The following is a 24,924-nucleotide window of genomic DNA, read 5'->3' on the forward strand; positions in this document are numbered from 1 at the left end:
CCATAACATTCTACTACAAATCCTGGATACAATAGGTATCACAGATAAAGTATACACATGGTTTGAAGGATTCCTTAAATCAAGAACCTATAGAGTAAAATCAGACACAAAAATCTGAACCTTGGTCAAACCCCTGCGGAGTTCCCCCAAGGATCCCTTCTATCCCCGACTCTCTTCAATCTCTATACAGCCTCCCTCAGCTCTCACCTGGACAAACAAGGCATAACCTCCTACAGCTATGCCGATGACATTACCATTCTCATACCCTTCGATCAACCTGAACTCTCCATGACGAACACAATATACCAAATACTAAAATCAATAGCAACCTGGATGAAAGATCACAAACTGAAATTGAACTCAGATAAAACGAAATTCATCCTCCTAGAAAACAACAAAATACCAACCATAACCAACATTGAAATCAACGCAATCAACTACCCCATACAAACCACCCTAAAACTGCTAGGAATAACTATCGACAGATGCTGCACCATGCAACCGCAAATCAATAAAACAATACAAAAGTCATTCTTAGTCATGAGAAACTTAAGACAAGTTCGGAAATTCTTCGAGAAAACTCAATTCCAGCTCATAGTTCAGTCCTTAATACTAGGCCTACTTGACTACTGTAATATCCTCTACCTCCCATGCCCTACAACCATAACAAAACAACTACAAACTATCCAAAACACAGCACTAAGACTCATCTACTCATTAAAGAAACATGATCACATTACAAAAGCATATCTCCAATCGCACTGGCTTCCGATCCCAGCAAGAATACAATTTAAATTCTACTGCCTACTATTTAAGACTTTATACGGAGACAGTCCAAACTACCTGAATAACCGCCTCATCCACAACACCGCAACCAGACATAGGAAAACTCACACCCCATTCTCATACCCCCCAATTAAGGAGGTCAAACGGAAAAAAACTATATGATGGCCTCCTGGCCACTCAAGCAGCCAAACTAGACAACCAAATCGCCAATCTACTGATGGCATCCCTCGACTACAAGACTTTTAGAAAAGAAATAAAGACCATACTCTTCAAGAAAATTCTGAAAAAAGAAATAATACCGCAAGTCTCAAACTCCACCTCTCACTAAAGCCAACCACCCCATACAAATAACCTTACCCATTTCTTACTCTTTCTGAAAATGACCATTTTTTTTTTTTTTTTGTAAGTTCTTGTTGTAATACATCTTGGATAATTCTTTTGTAATCCGCCTTGAACTGCAAGGTAATGGCGGAATAGAAATCCCTAATGTAATGTTATATGTCTGGATATTGTGTTGAGAGGTTTCTGTTCTTGAAGTGTTTACTTAGACTGTTAGTCACTCTCTGCATTTAAAAAAAATGTTTTTCTTACCTATGTTTATGTTTATGTTTATTTATTCATTTGATGAATCGCTTATCAAAATTTACTAAGCGATTTACAATAAGATACATGAGCATTTTAAAAAACATATTAATAATATCAAGTACAAAATAAAAACAAACTCATGAACTGACTGACACATAAACATTTTAAGACAAGTATTTTAAAAGACGTATTAATAATCTCAAATGCTAAATGAGAAACAAACTCATGAACAGACAAAACTCAAAGACACATAATGATAAAAGGGGAAAAGTTACATAATAGATATTTCGAGAAGATAAAAGGGGAACATTCAAGGGAGAGACATAAGGTAGGGGTGAATTAACAACAGTAAAAAATATTTCTATTAAAGATTAAAAGCATCTTTAAAAGGGAAGTTTTAAAATTTTTTAAGAAAACAGTTCATTTTCAATGTTAATGTATTGTGGCAGTGTTTCAAAGTAATTTCTATTAAAGATTAAAAGCATCTTTAAAAAGGAAAGTTTTTAATTTATTTTTTAAAAGACTGAGATCCTTTTCATTTTTTATGTATTGTGGCAAAGAGTTCCAAGTTTGGGGGGCCACAATTGAAAACATATCATGATGTCTGGTACCTATCACCTTTAAAGAAGGGACTGCCAGTAACCCTTGTGTTAACGAACGTAGCGAACGTGATAAATTGTGTGGAATAAGCATCCAATTTATGAATAAAGGTTCGTTTGTGGATAAAGTTTTAAAAACTAGCAATAAAATTTTGTATGTTATGCGGTGAGTAATAGGGAGCCAATGTGACTCGATCATATAAGGGGTAACATGGTCATACTTCTTGCCATTATATAAAAGTTTAACTGCAGTGTTTTGAATTATTTGTAGCCGTTTTTTCTCCTTTTGTGTAATATTAATTAATAATGCATTACAATAATCAAGCTTTGTTATTATCAGTGAATGTAATAGAATATTTAAAGATTTAGGTTCAAGAAATTTAGAAATTGAACGAATCATTCGCAATTTATAAAGGCAGGATTTGACAACGTTACTAATGTGTTCATGATAGGTAAAGTTTTCATCAATCACAACCCCAAGTATTTTTAATGAAGAAACTAACTCTATATGAATATTGTTGACAATGAAAGGAGCTGCTAGCTTTACTCCTTGTTTCCATACAAAAAGGATTGCTTTTGTTTTAAGGATATTTAGTGCTAGTCTATTCTCAGAAAGCCAATTTTTAATTGTATCTAATTTTTTATTGATCTGGGCGATTTCTTCTGTGTTTTCGGGGTTTAAAGGACGAAACAGCTGAATGTCATCTGCATAAGTGTATGAAGAAAATCCAATAGATTGGCATAAACTAAGTAGCGGTGAAAGAAAAATGTTGAACAGTAAGGGTGATAGTATGGATCCTTGAGGGATTCCATAGCTAAGGGAGTAAGGTTTTGAACTTGTATTGTTAAGATGGACTGTATATTGTCTGTTTGTTAAGAAGGAAACAAACCATTGTAAAACCTGATCGCAAACACCAATAGATTTTAATCTATCTAAAAGTACAGCATGGTCTATTGTGTCAAATGCAGCCGATAGGTCCAAAGAAAAAAGTATAACCGAATTATGGTGATCGAGGTGATAGTTTATGTTTGTTGTAAGCCCGATCAATGAATATTCTGTGCTGTGATATTTTCTAAAGCCAGTTTGATTCGGATGTAAAACATTGGTGGATTCAATAAAGTCAGACAGTTGTTCAAAGACTACTCTTTCAGTTAGTTTGGCCAGAAATGGGATATTAGCGATAGGACGGTAATTTGAAACTTCCTCAGAACTAATTGTCCGATCCTTCAAAATGGGTGAAATTACTGCATTTTTCCAAAATGCTGGCACAAAACCTGTATTAAGACTTTTTAAAATGAAGGAGTGAATAAAGGGGCCTAAGTGAGAAAAATTTTTTTTTAGAATAATCGGAGGAATAATTTCAGAGCGTGAACCTTTAATGTTAATTTTTAGGAAAAGATTTTCAATATGTTCAAGAGAAGGCAAATTAAAAGTGGAACATGAGTGTTATGAAAATTATCTGTAGAATCGGTTGTCAATAACTGATCAAAGATTTGGCGGATATCTCTGATTTTTTTTTTTAAAGTAGTTGGCTAGAACTTGAGCTGGTGGGTTTTTATTATTGTTAGTATTCTTCTGGGCAGTAGGAACGATGGATTTTAGGATGGAATAGAGAATAGATGGATTTTTAGCCTTTAAAATTTTATTGGAGTAATATTTTCTTTTAATCTGATTTATTTTAGTTTTGTATAATGATGCATGATCTTTATAAAACTTTAAATTTTCAGCCGTTTTGTTTTTGCGCCATTTTCTTTCGAGTGATCTTAATTGTGTTTTGCACATCTTTCCAGAGTTTCCCTCTTCCTTTAGGTCTTTGGGCCCCTGACGCTGGTCAAGGTATTCCTAGTGTGACTGGAGAGTGTTTTGGGTTGTATATGGGGGAGGGTGGCAGGTATATGTGTGTTTGGGGTGGTGGAAAGTTGGCTTTTGTCATAACAGGTTGTTGTCTAAGGGTTCTGCTAGTTTGCTGGGTGGCTTTATGGTGTTTGGGCCCTGTGGGTGTGCTTTCAGGGCACTGAGTGGCTGGGGACTGGCTTAAGGGTTGGATTACTGGTTCTCTGTAGTGTTCTTGCACTTTGGGCTTCTTTCCAAGTGGCTGGGGAGGTGTATGGACTGGATGAGTTGTCATTCCTTGGTTTATATGGGGTTGGCTGAATACTCTTTTATCTTTGAGCTTTCTCTTTGGTCCTGTTCCCTTTTGTTGTATTACGTTTATGTATAAGATTTGGGGTGGGTGGTTTTTCCACCTGTAGGTCTTTTTAGTCTCACTTTATTTGTACTGCCTCACAATGTGCAGGAGAGATGGGGGTGCTGATAGCTTTGGGCTACTCTCTATTGTCCTCAGGGCCAGTTTTTGTGGGCTTTATGGGAAGGTTTGCTTTGGGTACTAGGGGAGGCTGGGAGGGTATTTTTGGTTTATTTCTTTTGTGAGTTTTAGTTTCTCTTTTTTCCCCTTTTCTTCCTTTGCTGCTTCCTTTTTCAGTTTCTTTTTATTGTTTGGGGGAGTACCAGTCGCCTTTCTTCTGGGGGCCTTCTGCCCCTGACCTGGGACATTCGTGCTTTTTTGCCTGACCTGGTGTGATTGTGGTGGGGGGTGGGAATGCAGGCTGGGACAGTCTTACTCAACCTTGATTGGTCTTTGCCTTTTTGGGGATTTTCTTTGGAATATAGATAGTAGTATATGGTTAAGTTAATATCTTGGAATATTAATGGGGTAACTTCCCCGGTTAAGAGACAAAAGATATTGCAAACTTTGAACAAACATGCTGATTTGGCTTTTTTACAGGAGACACACCTGACCTCTGTTGAACATGAAAAATTTAGGAGTTGGTGGGTGGGCCGGATTATAGGAGCAGCAGCGGTCCAACGGAAGGCTGGAGTTTTGATCCTCATCAGGAAATCTTTGGATGTCACTGTGCAGGATATTTGGGAGGATCCTTCTGGTTGGTTTATGCTTGCTCATGTTGTTTTGAATAGACAGTCACTCTTGCTTTTTAATCTTTATGTCCCAAATACATATGAGAAAGATTTTTACACTGGCTTTTTTCGAGCTTTACATCGTTTCTCTGGGCTATCTAGTGTAATGGGTGGAGATTTCAATTTAGTGCATGATCCTAGTTTGGATAAGACTAATCCTAAACCACAGGAACATTTGGACTCCTCCAGAGAACATAAGAATTGCCGCTGCTGGGTCAGACTTGTGGTCCATCGTGCCCAGCAGTCCGCTCACGCGGCGGCCCTCTGGTCAAAGACCAGTGCCCTAACAGAGACTAGCCCTACCTGTGAACGTTCCAGTTCAGCAGAAACTTGTCTAACTTTGTCTTGAATCCCTGGAGGGTGTGGTCCCTATGACAGACTCCAGAAGAGCGTTCCAGTTTTCTACCACTCTCTGGATGAAGAAGAACTTCCTTACGTTCGTATGGAATCTATCCCCTTCTAATTTTAGAGAGTGCCCTCTTGTTCTTCCTACCTTGGAGAGGGTGAACAACCTCTCCTTATCTACTAAGTCTATTCCCTTCAGTATCTTGAATGTTTTGATCATGTCCCCTCTCAATCTCCTCTGTTTGAGAGAGAAGAGGCCCAGTTTCTCTAATCTTTTGTTGTACGGCAACTCCTCCAGCCCCTTAACCATCTTAGTCGCTCTTCTCTGGACCCTTTCGAGTAGTACTGTATCCTTCTTCATGTACAGCGACCAGTGCTGGACGCAGTACTCCAGATGAGGGTGCACCATGGCCTGGTACAGCGATATAACCTTCTCCGATCTGTTCGTGATCCCCTTCTTTCTCATTCCTAGCATTCTGTTCGCCCTTTTCACTGCGGCCGCACATTGCGTGGACGGCTTCATTGATTTGTTGATCAGAACTCCCAAGTCTCTTTCCTGGGAGGTCTCTCCAAGTACCGCCCCAGACATTCTGTATTCGTGCATGAGATTTTTGTTACCGACATGCATCACTTTACACTTATCCAAGTTGAACCTCATCTGCCATGTTGATGCCCATTCCTCGAGCCTGATTATGTCATGTTGCAGATCTTCGCAATCCCCCTGTGTCTTCACTACTCTGAATAACTTCGTATCATCCGCAAATTTAATCACCTCACTTGTCGTACCTATGTCCAGATCTTGTATAAAGATGTTGAAGAGCACAGGTCCAAGCACTGTTCCCTGCGGCACCCCACTGGTGATGCTCTTCCAGTCCAAGTATAATCCATTTACCCCACTCTCTGTTTCCTATGCTCCAGCCAGTTTTTAATCCACGTGAGTATTTCACCCTCGATTCCATGGCTCGCAATTTTCTGAAGTAGTCGTTCATGTGGAACCTTGTCAAACGCCTTCTAAAAATCCAGATATACAATATCGACTGGGTCGCCCTTGTCTATCTGTCTGTTTACTCCCTCGAAGAAGTGCAGCAAGTTTGTCAAACAAGATCTGCCTTTGCTGAAACTGTGATGGCTGGTCCTTATCAGACTGTGTCCGTCAAGGTGATCAATGATGTGGTCCTTTATCAGCACCTCTACCATCTTTCCAAGTACTGAAGTCAGACTCACTGGTCTGTAGTTTCTCGGATCTCTCCTGGAACCTTTCTTGAAGATCATAGTAACATTCACCACTTTCCAGTTTTTCAGAATCTTTCCCGATTTGATCGACCGATTGGCTATTAGTTGAAGCAGTTCAGCTTTAACCCCTTTCAGTTCCTTGATTACCCTCGGGTGGATGCCGTCTGGGCCCGGGGATTTATCGTTTTTAAACCTATCAAGTAGAGTGGGGCAGGGGGCCTAGGGGCCCTCAAAGAATCCTGCCCTGCTTAATACATGTGATTATCTCTGGAGAAAGATGACTAAAGCCTGTTAGATGCCATCGACTCATGTTCGAGTCCTAGCAACTTGATGAATTGCGGATCTAAAAAGAAATCGTTTTTGTGCTAGTCCAGAAAGGTCCTCCGGCGTCATCCCCATGGCTGTTTTTATCATGTCCAGTCATCGGATTGCAGGTCGCCCTCTTTGCCTGGTTCCTTTGATCTTCCCAAACATGAAGTCGTTCTCCAATGATCTCTCTCTTCTGAAGGTGTGACCAAAATAAGACATTTGGGCTTCGAGTAACATAGCCGATTTGATCTCTTCCAGAATCGATGTTAGTTCTTCTGGCGGTACATGGCATGCCTAAGGTGACCATGCGTCCCATTTTGAAATCCCCTGTCCCGTTGTCCCCGCACACAGCTTTGGGACGCCGAAGTGTCCCAAAGCTGTGCACAGGGCCAACAGGACAGGTGATCGCTTCTCCTCCCTCCATGCCGCGCCAAGCCAGCCTCCCTCCTTCCCTCTCTCCAGTGCCTGATTCAAACCCCCCCAGATCCGGAGCCACTGCTGCTTGCCAGTCTCTTTTACCTCTCTCCATCCAGATTCAACCCCTCCCACCCGGTCCACCGCCCAGAAGCCTTCTTCCTGATGTCAATTCTGACGTCAGACAGGAAGTTCCGGGCCAACCAGGTAGCAATTGGTTGGCCCGGATCTTCCTCTCTGACGTCTGAATTGACATCAGAAAGAAGGCTTCTGGGCGGTGGACCGGGTGGGAGGGGTTGAATCTGGATGGAGAGAGGTAAAAGAGACTGGCAAGCAGCAGTGGCTCCGGATCTGGGGGGGTTTGAATCAGGCACTGGAGAGAGGGAAGGAGGGAGGCTGGCTTGGCGCGGCATGGAGGGAGGAGAAGCGATCACCTGTCCTGTTGGCCCTGTGCACAGCTTTGGGACATGGGAAGGAGGCACTGGGGGCACTAAGAACATAGGAAAAGGCACTAAGGACATGGGAAGGAGGCACTGGGGGCACTAAGGACATAGGAAGGGGCACTAAGGACATAGGAAAGAGGCACTGGGGTCACTAAGGACATAGGAAGGGGCACTAAGGACATAGGAAGGAAGCACTGAGGGCATTAAGGAAATAGGAAGGGGTACTAAGGACATGGGAAAGAGACATTGGGGGCACTAAAGACATTGGAAGGAGGCACTGGTGCACTAAGGACATAGGAAAGGGCACTAAGGACATGGGAAGGAGGCACTGGGACACTAAGGACTTAGGAAGGGGCACTAAGAACATGGGAAGGAGGCACTGGGGGCACTAAGGACATAGGAAGGGGCACTAAGGACATAGGAAAGAGGCACTGGGGTCACTAAGGACATAGGAAGGGGCACTAAGGACATAGGAAGGAGGCACTGAGGGCATTAAGGAAATAGGAAGGGGTACTAAGGACATGGGAAAGAGACATTGGGGGCACTAAAGACATGGGAAGGAGGCACTGGGGCACTAAGGACATGGGAAGGGATACTAAGGACATAGGAAGGAGGCACTGGGGGCACTAAGGACATAGGAAGGAGGCACTGGGGGCACTAAGGACATAGGAAGGAGGCACTGGGGGCACTAAGGACATAGGAAGGGGCAGTAAGGACATAGGAAGGAGGCACTGGGAGCACTAAGGATATAGGAAGGGGCACTAAGGACATAGGAAGGAGGCACTGGGGATACTAAGGACATAGGAAGGAGGCACTGGGGGCACTAAGGACATAGGAAGGAGGCACAGGGGCACTAAGGACATAGAAAGGAGCACTGGGGGCACTAAGAACATAGGAAGGAGGGATGGAATAGAAAGGGACAATTGTTGGGCCTGAGAGCAGAAAGAAAGAAAGAAATGAAAGAAAGGATGCACAGTCAGAAGAAAATGCAACCAGAGACTCATGAAATCACCAGACAGCAAAGGTAGGAAAAATGATTTTATTTTCAATTTAGTGATCAAAATGTGTAAGTTTTGAGAATTTATACCTGCTGTCTATATTTTGCACTATATTTTTCTATAGGTACTGAGGTGACATTGCATATTTTAAAGTCATCTGCCTTGACATCTTTGAAACCCCCCAAATATAAATGAGAATTAACATTTTCTCTGCATACCGTGTGCTTTGTGGTTTTTTAAAAATTTTATGGTTACTATTATGAATTAATAAGATATTATGTGTACATGTAAAATGAATGGAATAAATTGGGGGCGGAATCAGGGGTGGGGCTAGAGCAGAATTGGGGCAAGGCTAGGGCGGGATTGGGGCGGGACTGACAATTAATAGATGTCCCGTTTTGATGAAAAAAATAAATGGTCACGTTAGGCATGCCTAAAATCCCTCTCCAGCACCAAAGTTCAAATGAGTCAATCTTGTTTCCGTAGTGTACAGCTTTTGCATCTGTAATTGACCACTGAGAAAATGAGTGCGTGGACAAGTCTGAAATTAATTTGGCATGTCACCTCCTTGCCTTTGAATACTTTATCGAGAGTCTTCATTGAAGAGCGATCAAGTGCTGTTCTGCAGAGTATTTCCCCTCTGCTAGTTGCTTCTTTGTTTACAAAAGAGAGCAGTAGATAGATATCACCTTCAAGCTCAAAATCTTCATCATTTTCCATTTTCATGATCTTTTGTCTTGTTTATATTCAGTTCATAACAGAACATAAATCCTGTAGAATCCAAAAAAAGAGGTTTTCATGAATTCTGATAGAGCAAGCAATTTGTGACTGGAAGACTGGAAGAAAAGAGCCGATACTCAACACTGATCCAGTTCAATTAGCAACAGTCATATCCTTTTGTACGAAAAAAATAAAAAGTTACAAAAATCCAAATGTGTAACTTCTTCAGACTGCTTATGGACCCATGACAAGAAAAATCAGCTATTCTTACCATTTTGGATCAGAGACAGTCACATATAATAACTTGTTCAATGAAAGTTTGTGGAAGGCTGATTAATTAATCCCTGAGAAATCAGATTGCCATCTTCGAGATATCACGATGGGACTCCATGCAGACATTCATTATCACCAGGGTGCAGATACGAGCGTGATTCCTAGTGCTGACACCCCATCTAGTATGTACATTTAGGTTATTGCCATAGCAGACCCAATAGTCTAGTCAATAATCTATAATACAACTATAACTCCACTGCTGAGTAATACCAATTCTTATAAATTTCCCAATGTTATACTACAGTATATTATCTCAGAAATCTAATTTAGATACAGTTGTTAGTCTAAGGGGAAAAAAGCCTCAGAATTAAGAGCCTCTTGCACAGTTGATCAATTTCCTCTCCCGCATCACTGATGATGTCATCAGTAACGCGGCACATGGAAGGCCCCGACGAGAGAAGACCGTGAAGCAGCCTGTATAGAGTGCTGCAGGCCCGATGCTACTCTGGAGGTATGGCTCGCGGTTGGCGGGGTTCGGATGGGAGGGAGGAAAGGATGGTCAGTGGGAGTTTGGCTGCACGGCAGTGGGGGGTAGGGCTTATTTTGGGGGAAACATGGTAGTTGTTTCTTCTAGTTAGGGTTAGCACTCTCATTTATCAGCTATAATGTAACAGTTCACTCAATAGTACCATCGAAATTACTTATCGTATTCATTATGCCTCTGGTCATTCCACTTAGGCTTCTTTGCTTACAGCCAGTCCTTCTTTCCATTTATTCCAAATACACAGGTTTAAAGTAGAGACCGGATAACTAACTGTGCCACTTAAAACCAAGCTTACATGGCCAGCGTTTTGCAGGTCACTTTATCCTTCTGCTGCTTTGGGGCGATTCAAGTTTGGCACATTATATTTCTCACATCTGTTCAGGTCGCTGGAAAATTCAGACAGTGACAAGATGGCGGCAGCGTCTTTTAAGCGTTATTCATCTGATGCCATGTACTTAGTTCCTATTGGCTCAGATGTTATTCAAAAAATGAGTTGTCTCTTGACAAACAGGTATTCAAGGGAGTGGGAATTATATTGTTATACTTCTTTATGCTCAGATAACTTAACGTCTGGAAAAAGTATTCAGATCTATGAAGCCACTCTCCCGTTCAGCATTAGATTTTTACTTTTGAATTCCTTTAATGATCGTAACAGATAGAAGTCTAAATGAATTTCATAAGGCTCAAAGGCCACTGCCACAGTGGATTATATTACCGGCTACACACAGTAAAAAAATCTTTTATACTGCTGGAAATATAAATCTGTTAGTAAAAATGCTGCCATTCCATATTTTTGTTCAGGCCTTTGGGAGCCTGCTGTTAGACTAACAACTGTATCTAAATTAGATTTCTGAGATAATATACTATAACATTGGGAAATTTATAAGGATTGGCATTACTCACTAGTGGAGTTATAGTTGTATTATGTACATTTAGGCTGCCATAAAGGATGATATTTTGTTTTGATTGCATGGATATGAAATAGTCAACAGAACATAAGAACAGCCATCTTCGGATCAGACCTTCGGTCCATCAAGTGTAGTGATCCTTGCACGCGGAGGCCCAGCCAGGTATACACCTGGCATAATTTTAGTCACCCATATATGCCGCTCGTAAGGAGATGTGCATCTAGTTTGCTTTTAAATCCTAGAACGGTGGATTCCGCAATAACCTCCTCTGGGAGAGCATTACAGGTGTCCACCACTCATTGTGTGAAGCAGAACTTCCTGATATTTGTTCTGGACTTGTCCCCCCTTAACTTTAGTCCATGTCCTCTTGTCCGTGTCACGTTGGACATTGTCTATAATTTTTTTTCCTGCTCTATTTTGTCGATTCCTTTCAGTATTTTGAAAGTCTCTATCATATCCCCTCGCAGTCTCCTTTTCTCAAGAGAGAAAAATCCCAGTCTCTTAAGTCGTTCCTCGTATTCCAAGTTCTCTATACTTTTTATTAGCTTCGTTGCTCGTCTCTGCACCCTCTCCAGCAGTTTTATATCCTTCTTTAGGTTGGGAGACCAATGTTGGACACAGTATTCCAAGTGTGGTCTGACCATCGCTCTATAAAGCGGCATTATAACTTTCTCCGATCTACTCGTGATTCCATTTTTTATCATGCCTAACATTCTATTTTCTTTCTTTGCTGCTGCCGCACATTGTGCCGACGGTTTCAGAGTCCTAGCTATCAGTACACCCAGGTCCTCTTCTTGTTCGCTCTTACCCAGAGTTGCACCTGACATTCTATATTCGTGTTCCTTTTTCTTTCTGCCTAAATGCATTACTTTGCACTTTTCCACATTAAATTTCATCTGCCATTTCTCTAACTGACACAAGTTACTCTCGAGTTCCTCGCTATCCTTCTGCAATCTGATTGCTCGGCATAGCTTTGTGTCGTCTGCAAACTTGATGATCTCACTGGATGTTCCTTCTTCTAGGTCACTGATGAAAATATTAAATAAGATGGGCCCAAGTACCGAGCCCTAGGGCACACCGATAGTCACTTTCTCCCAGTCTGAGAACTTCCCATTTATGCCCACTCTCTGCTTTCTGTTCTCCAGCCATTTGCCTATCCATCTTAGTATATCTCCCTCTATTCCATGGCTTTGTAGTTTCCTGAGAAGTCTTTCATGTGGAACCTTGTCGAACGCTTTCTGGAAGTCCAAGTATATTATGTCCACTGGTTCTCCACTATCAATTTGTTTGTTCACGGTCTCAAAAAATTGAAGTAAATTCGTCAAACATTTATTTCCCTTTCCTGAAGCCATGTTGACTAGCTCTCATCAGGTCATGTGTATCCAAGTGCCAGACTATGCTATCTTTAATCAGTGCTTCAACCATCTTTCCAGGGACAGATGTAAGAATCACAGGTCTGTAGTTGCCCGGTTCTCCTCTTGATCCTTTTTTGAAAATTGGCGTGACGTTCACTATCTTCCAATCATTCGGTATCTGTCCAGTTCTAATTGACAGGTTGGCAAGTTTTTGCAAAATCTCTCCGATTTCAACCTTCAGTTCTTTTAAGACTCTCGGGTGAATTCCATCAGATCAGGGGATTTGTTGTTTTTAAGTTTGTCGATCTGGTAGTATATCTGGTCCAAGTTCACTTCTACTGCGGTGAGGCTGTCCTCTATTACTCCTTTGAACACTTTCACTGCTTCTGGTATTGTTCCAGTGTCCTCCTTCATAAAGACAGACGTAAAGAAGGAATTTAGTCTGTCTGCAATTTGTTTGTCCTCCTTGATGTATCCTTTACTTCCCTGGTCATCCAGCGGTCCTACCGCCTCTTTTGCAGGGTTTTTTTCCTTTTACGTATCTAAAGAAAGGCTTGAAATTTTTGGCCTCTTGCGCTATTTTCTCCTCATAGTCCTTTTTTGGCATCCCTCACCGCCTTGTGACATTTCTTCTGATCATCTTTGGGTTTGTTCCAAGCTTCGGTTGTTTTCATGCGTTTCTATTTTTTAAAAGGAGTCCTTCTTTTCTTTTATGGCTTCCTTCACCTCTCTAGTAAGCCATTCCGGTTCTCTTTTGCCTTTAGTTTTCCTTTCGTTGGAAATCCACGGAATGTAGAGATTTTGTGCTTCCGTGATAGTATTTTTCAGTAGGGACCATGCCTGATCTACCGTTTTAACTTTGTCTATCTTTTTGTTCAGCCGTTGTTTCACCATGGCTCTCATGCTATCGTAGCTTCCCTTTTTAAAGTTTAAGGTCGTGGTTGAGGCTTTGTTACGTTTCCCTTTCCCGATGTCAAAAGTTTAAAGTTGATCATGTTGTGATTGCTCGTCCCCAGCGGGACCGTGACTTCTACTTCTTTTGTCCAAGGTGGCGTTTCCTCTCGTCGGCTCTCCCAACATTTGTTCCAGGAAGCAGTCCCCTAGCGCTTCCAGGAACTTGGCCTCCTTGCCGTAGATCGAGGTTTACAGATTCCAGTCTAACCCCGGGAAATTGAAGTTTCCCATGATTATTACATTACCTGTCTTACATTCTTGTTTGATTTCCTCTATCATTTCTGCGCCTGTCTCCTCCGTCTGTCCTGGGGGTCGATAGTAAAGGCCAATTTTTGTGTCTGCACCATTGTGTCTAGGAATCTTGAAGAGGGACTCCAACTTCTCTGTCTTTTCCATCGTAGCCTCTAAAACAGTTTCTACTCCATCTTGGACATATAGGGCAATACCTCCACCTTTCTGCCCTAATCTATCTCTTCTGTATAGTTTGTATCCCTGTAGTACTGTGTCCCATTTGTTTTCATTATTTCACCATGTTTCTTTTATGCCAATGATTTCCAGTTCATCGTGTCTTGCTATTGTCTCTAATTCTCCCATTTTGTTTCTCAGACTTCTAACATTCATATACATACATTTGAGTTCCCTTTGTGTTACCTTTTTGGACTTTTTAAGCTTAGCAGTCTCTACTGTTTCTTTCATGGTATCCTTATCTACTCCTGCGTTGTCTCTCTTATTTGCTTTGTGGTTGTCCCCTCCCGTGTCTGAGAAGTTGTCCGTAGTTCTTTCTTCGGGGCATCCTGTCGCCCAGGCATCGACTAGTGGTCGACTATCAGCTTTCCCCTGTCCTTTAATTTAAAGCCTTCTCAATTGCCCTCTTCATGTTGCCTGCCAATATTCTTGCTCCTTCCTTGTTGAGGTGTAGTCCGTCCTTTCTGTAGTGCTTGCTTTTTCCCCAGAATGCCGTCCAGTTGCGCATGAAGTCAAAGCCTTCCTCTTCACACCATCGCCTCATCCAGGCATTGATCGCTTGCAATTCCCCTTGTCTTTTTCCATCCACTCTTGGTACCGGGAGGATCTCGTAGAAAGCACCTTCACCTCCCTGATCTTCAGTTTTATTCCGAGTGTGTGGAGTTGGCCTTTCATCTCTTCCCTGTCATACTTCCATCTGCTCACATCATTTGTTCCCACCTGGATAAGCACAGCAGTGTCCTCTCCCCCTGCGCTGTCTACGATCCTGGAGATCCTGTTGGCTATATCCTTCACTCTTGCTCCAGGCAGGCAGGTGACGATTCTATCCTCTCTCCCTCCTGTGGTGTGGCTGTCCTCATGATGTATAATGGAGTCTCCTTCGATGATCCCCATCTTCTTTATTCGGAGGTTCCTTGGTCGTAAATCCACATCCATGGTGTAGGGCCAATCTTCTTCCTCCTGCGATATGCTTGAAGTTGTTTTCGGCTCTTTGTGTGGGGGAATGTCTTCATGCGTTCTCTCTCTTTCTCCTGGTGTGTGGTCGTCCCCTATCTCAGCTTCAGCCTCTTCTAAATTTGTAGGGATGTCTTCTCTCCTCTCGTCCAGGCCATCTTCTTGGGTTACTCGGGAACAGTTCTCCAGCCCTAGGATCTCCACATGTTGCTGGTGAGCTTCCTCAATGAATTTTTCTAGCTCCTTCACCTCTTAGTGTTTTATTAAGACACCTAGATTTTATGTAGTATCCCCAGTTTTAATATGTTTTAATGTAAATTTTATATTGTACACCGCTTAGAAACCTGACTAAGCAGTTTAAAACATCTTTTAATAAACTTGAAACTCTTCATTTGCACTGAACTCCACTAGAAACTTCTCCTGTTCGTGGATTCTATTTCCAAAGGTGAAGAGTTCTTTTAGTTCCATCACTGTCTCCTCTAGTAGCCGGACTTGCCATTTCAAGCTATCCAGCTCCATGCACTGACTGTAAAAGTATGCCTGAGTTCCCGAAGGGAGGTAATCATACATATTGCAGCCGGTACAGAAGACTGGAAAGCTCATCTTCTGACTTTCTTGGGCTTCCATTTCTTGCTTCCCTTCTGAGTTGTCTGAGTGATTTGTTGTGAACCTTCTGTCTCTGTCAACTGGATGATTTCTGACTTCCTGTCTGCTGTCTTCCTATTTGTTGTGAGTCTGCTGGTGTTGTGAGTGCTTGTTTCCCCTCTAGGTGTGTAGTATGTGAGAATGTGTGCCCTGCTATGTAGCTAGCTAAAACTAGGACTTGTAGATTTTGTTCTAAGTCACTCTGCTGGGCGACCGAGTTTCCCGGTTCTTTCTTAAAGCTCCTTTGCAAAGGCGAGCTTGTGTGTGTGTGTTCTCTTCTGTTCTTGCTGCTTGCTACTTCCCTATTAGTAGTTTGACCAGTGTTGACTAATGTTGTCGTGTTCTGTGTTGGTTAGTGCTGGTGTCCGCTGTGTCCTCTTTCTGCTCTCCTTTAGTGGCGCGTGGTTGTGTGTTCTCTGTACCCTCTGTGTATGCCTGGTTGTGTGTTGTACCTGCCTTGTCCTCTGCGCCTGCTGTGGTCTCCTTCAGGGTGAAAATAATGAGAATAATGAGAATCTGAAGAGGGCCCAGCAATCGATGTAGTGTGACATCATGGAAGTCTTTCAAAGTCCTGAATTTTGACCTCCATAAGCTTCTCTCATTTTCAATTGTTTTCGGGCAGGGATTAATAATAATCATCATCAATTTATATACCGCAAGGCCGAAAAGGTCTATGCGGTTTACAGTAGTTTAAAAAAAAGTTGCAGGGCAGTATGCAGCTGATTGTTTGTTTCATCACAGTCTAAACCTTCCCTCTCACTGTCTCTCTTTTTTTCCAGGGTCTCCCATCACCCTATATCTCATAGCTGTCATCAGATCCTTTCCTCTTTGTTTCTACTCTCTACCTTCATGTTGCTCTAGATAAGAAGTGACATGAATTTCCAACCATCTGCATACTCACCGCACTTAACTCTGTCCACTGTTCCTCCAGCTTATTCCTGTGCCCTTCAGCCATATCAAAGGCCTTTTGAAGAAATACAAAGCTGAGGTCTGGCTTATTAGTTAGCATGAGCACATAGCTTTTCAAGTGGAACAGCCGAGTGAAAAACACAGGTGTTGCTGTGCATCTCGATTTAAATTCTGTCAGGCACTAAGGAGAGAAAAATAATAGAAATTAGAGGTGGTAAGAGGGCAAGGTACATGGGGTGACAAGCAGCAGAAAGGACAGAGCAAGGAGGAGACACCACAGGGAGGCCATAGGAAAGACCTCAGGCACCAGATGGTGGGACTGGGACAGACGGAAAGGCACCTAGTTAGGTGGAGAACTGTTGGCACAACAGAAATCCCAATTCAGATCTACTGAGACCAGTGTTGAATTCTCTCAAGTGCTAACCTTGTGTGTATTTCTAGTGATTTCCTCTTGCTTCTCATCAACTTCTACGATGGCTTTCCTTAGCATGAGGATATGGCACTCCAAGAACTTGGCAAATCCATAGAGTGCAAAAAAGGAGATGTTGCTCTGTGGAATCAGCTTTTTGGCTTTCATAAACATGGGCTTAAAAAGAACCCAATTGTCCAGCCTGGCAAACCTGTGAAGAGAGGAAGAGCAGAGTCTTCTTAGTGACACAGTGATGTAACCCCTTCTCGCCGCTTGAAATCTCTGCAGCTTAAGAGTCTTTTCATAGTATCTGGACCCCAATGAACCTTTATTTAATACAAGTAAAATAGAAATTCTCAGAAGAGACACAGGGGAAGACGGGGGAGCTACAAAAGTTGAAAGGGACTGTGCTGTACATGTGAATTTAAGCCCAGTTCTCAAAGGTAGAGAAAGGGTTACTTGTAAACCAGAAATATTTAATAGAGCAAAATAGCCTCTAGCCATGCGAGAGTCAACCTTAATCAAGGAGTACCTAAGTACTATATGAGATCTAAGTGATTTATGGGATAAAGAATGTGTCTGAAAAAGCTATAAGTCCATCTTTCTCTTCGTTTGCTCAGATGTCTCTCATTATGAATAAATGGAAACTTTCAACTGATGATGAAGTCTTTAAGTTTATTGCTAATTATAAAGCACCCCCTACTGGATGGGCACTGCAGAGATCGGAGTCCCACTCCCCAGACCCCAAAATGTGAGGAATACTGGCTTTGCACATTTCCGTGGGGGGGGGGGGGGAGATCATAATGTGGTTTACAATCAAGATAATGAGTAATTTGGGGGTTATATTAGAATTACAGAAGACATAAATGGATAGGCAACTTGTGAATCCCGCAGAGAAGAGACAGGTCTTTAGCATTTTTTGGAAGCTATAGGGTGGTTGATCGCTGGAATAATCTTCCACAACAGGTAATTGAGGCCAGCAGTGTGCCAGATTTTAAGAAAATATGGGATTGGCATGTGGGATCTCTTCATGGAGGTAGTTAGGGGGTGGGTCATTAGTGGGCAGACTAGATGGGCTGTGGCCCTTTTCTGCCGTCATTTTCTATGTTTCTATGTTAATTGGACAGCTGCCATAGAAATAAGGGTAGGCTGTTCCACACTTTGGGGCCTTGAAATTTAAAGGTCGACTTAAACATCTATTTCCATCACACATGTTTGGGAGATGGAAAGTCCAGTTTGAAATGCTGTGTGGTTCTTGTGTTGAGGATGGAGTGTGCAATGTTAATGGCCAACACAAGTCCAGTAGAGTGTAATTTGCTTTGTAGATCATACAAGCAATATTAAATATGATTTGTTTTTTCAGTGATAGCCAGTGTAGCTCTTTCAGTAGTGGACTGACTTTCCCAAATTTGCCAACTCTGAAGATTAGCAAAATACAGACTGACTCAATCAATATAGCCAACATATGAGGAGGACGAGCACTGCTATCTTCAGAGCTCAGAGACTTGTAACTCTGAAGAGGGGAAATAAATCCTCTCTTAGGATAAGAGTTTTTCATCCAATCATAGCTAGACATGCAGTAAGCAGGTCCAACTCAAGAAGGCCATAGATTTATGATATTTGCAATACTAATATCTGAGATAATTCTTTGTTCAATTATGCTTTTTCAAAAATTGGAAGATTGCATTCAGGTTGTACAGAAAATGAACTTATCTTGTAAGCATAAAGCTATATTCAGGGTCCCGACGCGGCCCCGTTTCGGCGTCTGCTTCAGGAGACCCCGCCACACACACAAAATGCTTGCAAAAAAGACACACTGATAATGGAGTTCAAACTGCGGTCAGTCAAACAATAGAAAACTTCTGTGCAACCTGTTTTCTATTGTTTGACTGACCGCAGTTTGAACTCCATTATCAGTGTGTCTTTTTTGCAAGCATTTTGTGTGTGTGGCGGGGTCTCCTGAAGCAGACGCCGAAACGGGGCCGCGTCGGGACCCTGAATATAGCTTTATGCTTACAAGATAAGTTCATTTTCTGTACAACCTGAATGCAATCTTCCAATTTTTGAAAAAGCATAATTGAACAAAGAATTATCTCAGATATTAGTATTGCAAATATCATAAATCTATGGCCTTCTTGAGTTGGACCTGCTTACTGCATGTCTAGCTATGATTGGATGAAAAACTCTTATCCTAAGAGAGGATTTATTTCCCCTCTTCAGAGTTACAAGTCTCTGAGCTCTGAAGATAGCAGTGCTCGTCCTCCTCATATGTTGGCTATATTGATTGAGTCAGTCTGTATTTTGCTATTTGACACTTTTTCTGACTCCATTGTTACACAGTCCCTGCTATTGTGGAAACTCTGAAGATTAGTCTAGCTGCTACCTCTTATATTCCTTTTCATTGATACCTTGGGAGTTGCAGTAATCCAAATATGGGAGAAGGACTGTCTGAGTGACTGTTCTAAAGCTGGACTGACTTAGGGTAGATCTAATTGCTCTTAATTGTCTTAGCCTGAAGAATAATATTTTGACTAAGGAGTCAATCTGGTCTCTAAAAGTTAGATGAGAGTCCAGAGCCATAGAAAAAGATGTTTGAGTCTACCTTCAAATTTCAAGGTCCCAAAATGTGGAACAGTCTACCCTTATTTCTATGGCAGCTGTCCAATTATTATAGCTTCCGAAAAATGCTAAAGACCTGTCTCTTCTCTGCGTGATTCACAAGTTGCCTATCCATTTATGTCTTCTGTAATCCTAATGTAACCCAAAAATTACTCAGTATCTTGATGGTAAAGTACACTGAATCCTAGTTGAAAATTGCATGATATAAGAAACTGTATGGTATGGTATTTGCAGGACATAGACCTTAGAAGTCTGTCCAGCATCAGCCTCAGTTCCCCTATGCTGGATTTGGCAACTTTTCATCAGTCTTTTGCCACTGGCATCAGCTTTACTTACTACTACTCTTGCCTAACATTAACACCTCAACAGCAATGTTGTATTTCCATCCTCTTTCTATTTAGGCATCCCCTTTGTCCATTCCCCATGTTTATGACTTTGCTGTTTTTCGCTTTATCAGCTCTCCTGGAAGGACATTCCAGTCATGTATTACCCTCTCTGTGAAAAAATGTGGTGAAATCAGTTAGCTTAGCAGGGTTTAAAAAAGGTTTGAATAATTTCCTAAAAAAAGAAGTCAATATGCCATTATTGAGATGGCTTGGGGAAATCCACTGCTTATTCCTAGGATAAGCAGCATAAAATCTCTTTTCCTACTTGGGATCTAGTTAGGTAATTGGAACTTGGGTTGGCAACTGTTGGAAACAAGATATTGGGCTTGATGAACCTTTGGTCTGTTCCAGTATGGCAATTCGTATGTTCTGTAACAGTATCTTATGAGTGTGGTACTGGCACTGTGGGGCATAAGTGGCTCCAGTATACTTGTCTGCCTGTGGATTCACCACTGCAGCCTTGTTATGTGGGACGGAGTGAATAGAGACTCTGTGCTCCTGTGTTTATCCGTTGCCAGTTTGAGATTTTGTGCGTTCAGGCAGCATTATCTGAGCAGAACTGCCAAACAAGCCAAACCATGACATTTGCAGAAGGGGTTTGTTATGAGAACTAAAGAATGACATGGGTACAAATTTTTCCCCGTCCTCGTGGGAACTCATTTTCCCGCCCCATCCCAGCGAGTTCTTTTCCTGTCCCTGCCCCATTCCTGCAAGCTCTGTCCTCCTCTGCATAAGCCTCAAACACTTTAAAATCATAAGTGTCCGAGACTTGGGCAGTTAAGGCAGAGCTTACAGGAATGGGGTAGAGACAGCGACAAAACTCACAGGGTTCAAAACTCAGCGACAAAACTCATTGGGTTCCTGCAGGGACGGGGAAAAATTTGTCCCCATGTCATTCTCTAATGAGGACATCAGAGACATTGTCCCTTGGTAATCCAAGTGAAAAGGACTTACTCAGATTGGCTGTAATGTAATTGGGTGTAATGGAAGCATAAGCCACCAGTTGCAGAGAAGGTTTATGGAGGCCATAGAACTGAAACATAATAATGACTGGTCATAGATGGAAGAGCCCACTTGTTCCTGCTCTCTTTTTAGAGAGCCTTTCTGAAAAACCAAAATTTCTTGCTTTCACCCTTGCTTGCTCACCCCTGAAGTTGACTGGAACAGAAAGAAGAACATTGGGGGGGGGGGGAGGTATAGTTACAGTCAATCATTGACTCGCACTCAAGCTTGGGCGTGGGCTAGGGCCGGATGATTCCAGTAGGCCAGAGGGTGGGCAACCTTTGGGGGGGGGGCTTCACTCACTCCACTCGAACCTCTTGCTCTCTCTCCTGGGATGGAACGATAGCTCAGACTGGTTTTATTTTTTTATTATTGTAATTAAGCTACCTCCCCTCCTAATGTTCTATTGTTAATTAGTAGTGTATGTCATGTATGTGCATTTTATTATTTTATTTAATTTTTTACTGATGTAAATCGCATTGAAATTGGATTATGTGAACAAATCAAAGAATCTATTAAACTTGAAACTTGAAACCAAACTTGATTAAACCAGTCTTTGAACTATTTACAGTCCCTCGGTGAACAGGAAGATACTCTGGTTCCATCATTAGATTTTTTTTTTTTCCCCTATCATCTCCAGTTTACTTTGAAGTCTGTTATTCACAGTCTCTTCCATAAAGTAGCAGGTAATTTGGTTCCGTCCTTAGATTTCCCCCAGTCACTTCCAATTCTCTTTGTAGTCTATTTACACAGAAGTTGCCAGCTCCCTCCCAAATTGCTGTGACAGTCTTCCTCTGTCTTGGGCTTTGGTGGAAGAAAGGAACAACCAAAAGCCAGGATCATCCTCCTTCCCTCTCCCTCCAGGGAAAAAGAGGCTCTCCATCTCCTCCCACAAACTTCTCTAACCACAGTCAAGATTCAATGATCACCTGAAAAAAACTCTACCACTGCTTTTACAGCAGAGGCATTTTTCATGGGGGAATTACAAAAAAAGAGGAGTTTATAAAAGAGGAAGCTTAAGATTAAGGCTCATGAAAGACAACTGGAGGAGAGTCCATGTCAAATACCAAAGAGAAATAGTAGGCCCTTGGGATGGGTGCCAAAGTGATGAGCTAGGTCAGGAACTGGTTGAGTGAAAGGCGACAGAGAGTAGTGATTAATGGAGATCACTCTGAGGAAAGGGATGCTACCAGTGGTGTGCCTCAAGGTTCTGTTCTTGGGCCTGTTCTTTTTAACATTTATATAAATGATATTGCTGAAAGGTTGTTGGGTAAGATTTGCCTCTTTGCAGATGATACCAAAATCTGCAATAGAGCAGACATACTGGATGGTGTGAATAACATGAAGAAAGACCTGGTGAAACTTGAAGAATGGTCTGAAATTTGGCAGCTAAAATTTAATGCTAAGAAATGCAGGGTTATTTTTTGGGGCTGCAAAAACCCAAAGGAACGGTACAGTTTAGGGGATGATGAACTTATGTGTGTGACAGAAGAGCAGGGCTTGGGTGTGATTGTATGTGATGATCTTAATATGCTTGCTTTTAAATATCATCAGAAGTAGGAGATCAACTGCTTTTACACCTAAGCAGCACCAAGACCAGCCGCCACTATCGAGAGCTTTTGTCCCAATCCAGCCAGACATGTATGCTCTTCACCATACAATTTGTTGGAGAGATCAATCTGCCTGCTTTTAAATATCAGCAGCAATGGGAAAACAACTGCTTTTACACCTAAGCAGCAGCGGGTCCATCCGCAACCACCAAGAACCCACAGACTCGAACCTGCCAGGAATGTGAGATCCGCCCCCCCTACAAACCGATAAGAAGATCAACTGTTTTTACACCTAAGCAGTAATAGGACCAGCCGCCACTACCGGGAACCCTTTGCAACGATCCAGCCAGACATATAAGATCTTCCCCCAGCATTCCATTGGATAGATCAATCTACCTGCTTTTAAATATCAGCAGCTTTTACACCTAAGCAGCATTGGGACCAACCACAACTACCAAGAGCCCATAGACCAGATCATGACAGGAGTGTGAGCTCCACACCTCCTGCAGTCCGCTAGGAAAATCAACTGCTTTAACACCTAAGTAGCAGCAAGACCAGCTGCCTATAATAGGAGCCCTTGCCCCGATCCAGCCAGGCATGTGAGCTCCTCCCACTATATCCCGTTTAAGAGATCAATCTACCTGCTTTAAATATCAGCAGCAGTAGAAAAACAACTGCTTGTACATACAAGCAGCAGCGAGACCTACCGCAACCACCAAGAGCCCACAGACCCGATCCTGCCAGGAGTGTGAACTCCTCCCCCTGCAGTCCATTGGAGAGATCAATCTGCCTGCTTTTAAAAATCAGCAGCAGTGGAGATCAACTGCTTTTACACCTAAGCAGCAACGAGACCAGCCACAACCACCGAGAGCACACAGACCCGATCCTACCAAGAGTGTGAACTCTTCCCCCCCTGCAATCCGCTAAGAAGATCGACTGTCGGCTCCTGGCGGCTTTCCCGCAGAGGAGAGAATCCTGCATTCACCATGGGCCTCATCTGGGGCAGCCCCTTGGAGCGGCTGGGGCACGGGCAGTGTGTCTGGGAGGGAATGCATGGATGGGAGAACATCGCAGGGGAGGAGATATAGGCATCCTGGGACTGTCGGCCAAGTCTCTTCCCTGAAGAAGCCCTTTCTGGAAACGTCAATCGCTCCTCCTAAACTTACTTGCTCCACTTCATCACTGACGCTGAAACCGTGGATTGAAGACAAAGTTTTATTTTATTTTTCTTTCCAGCTTATGATTTATCTTTAATCTTATCTATTGTTTTGCCTTTTGTCTTTGTTTTGTTCTATTTCTATCATTTAAATTTCTCCAGAATTCTACTGTTCAACGGCTCCCCCTTCTGCTTCTATTCCTTTCTCTCCTCTCTTCTACCTTCCAAAGTATTTAGATCAATGCTGTCTTGTTAAAATGTTTATTTTATTTTTATTTTTCCTCTAACTCTACTTTTCATTTCTCTATTACCCTCCAGGTACTTTAGTTAGATTGTGAGCCTTCGGGACAGTAAGGGAATTTTTCAAGTACCTTTCTTATTTCTAATCTTAATGTATATTTTCTGTAAACCGCTTAGAACCTAACGGATGTAGCGGTATATAAGAAATAAATTACATTACATTACATTAAGGTGGTCAAACAGGTTGAAAAGGTCACGACGAAAGCTAGAAGGATGCTTGGGTGCCTAGGAAGAGGTATGGCCAGTAGGAAAAAGGAGGTATTGATACCCTTGTATAAGACTCTAGTGAGACCTCATTTAGAATATTGTGTAGAATTCTGGAGGCCGCACCTTCAAAAAGATATAAAAAGGATGGAGTCGGTCCAGAGGAAGGCTACTAAAACGGTGTGTGGTCTCGTGATAAGGCATATGGGGACCGACTTAAAGATCTCAATCTGTATACTTTGGAGGAAAGGTGTGAGGAAGGAGAAGCAGGCGAAGGACAGAAAACCTGTACAGGTGTACAGATGAAGAGATGACCTGTACAGGTGAAGACCTAATACCTCTATGAAACTGGAGGTGAAGACATACCCAATAAATCCTCAGATTAACAGAGACATGGCAACAATAATATTATAGGCCAGAAGGCACTCTGCTACAAACTGTTAGAAGTATTACACCACTCACATGGTTTCTCTCTTTCTGCTAACATAAGCAGTTTCATGAGAAACTTATCTTTCACACAGAAACTAGCAGGCATCTGCTGATCATAGAAAACAAGAAGTTTGTTTATGAGAAAGGAAATTACCGATATCAGAAGGGAATTATCACATCTCTATAATCTAGGTTAAGTTGATTTATCAGAAATAAGATCAACCACAAGGATATAAAATTGACAAACTCTGCAAAGAAGTAAAGAGGAATAACATAGGCTGTTGCTCGGAAATTGATGATTCTTGATATTAAAAGCACATAGAAACATAGAAACATAGAAATAGACGGCAGATAAGGGCCCACGGCCCATCTAGTCTGCCCACCTTAATGTCCCTCCCCTACCTTTGCCCTGTGAATAGATCCCATGTGCCGATCCCATTTGGCCTTAAAATC

The 24,924-nt window shown here is 42.2% G+C and overlaps 1 protein-coding gene across 1 annotated transcript in view; it reads right to left on the reverse strand.

Moving 5' to 3' along the window:
* Positions 1-24,924, reverse strand: part of ADCY10 (adenylate cyclase 10) — an 803,671-nt gene that overhangs the window by 10,639 nt on the left and 768,108 nt on the right. The window contains exons 34-35 of the mRNA XM_033944139.1: positions 16,841-17,036; positions 16,409-16,597 (exon numbers count right to left, since the gene is read on the reverse strand). Of these exons, the coding sequence (XP_033800030.1) occupies positions 16,409-16,597; positions 16,841-17,036 (385 nt within the window). The remainder of the gene's footprint in view (positions 1-16,408; positions 16,598-16,840; positions 17,037-24,924) is intronic.

The sequence above is a fragment of the Geotrypetes seraphini genome, chromosome 5, assembly GCF_902459505.1.
Source record: "Geotrypetes seraphini chromosome 5, aGeoSer1.1, whole genome shotgun sequence".
NCBI classification, from domain to species: Eukaryota; Metazoa; Chordata; class Amphibia; order Gymnophiona; family Dermophiidae; genus Geotrypetes; species Geotrypetes seraphini.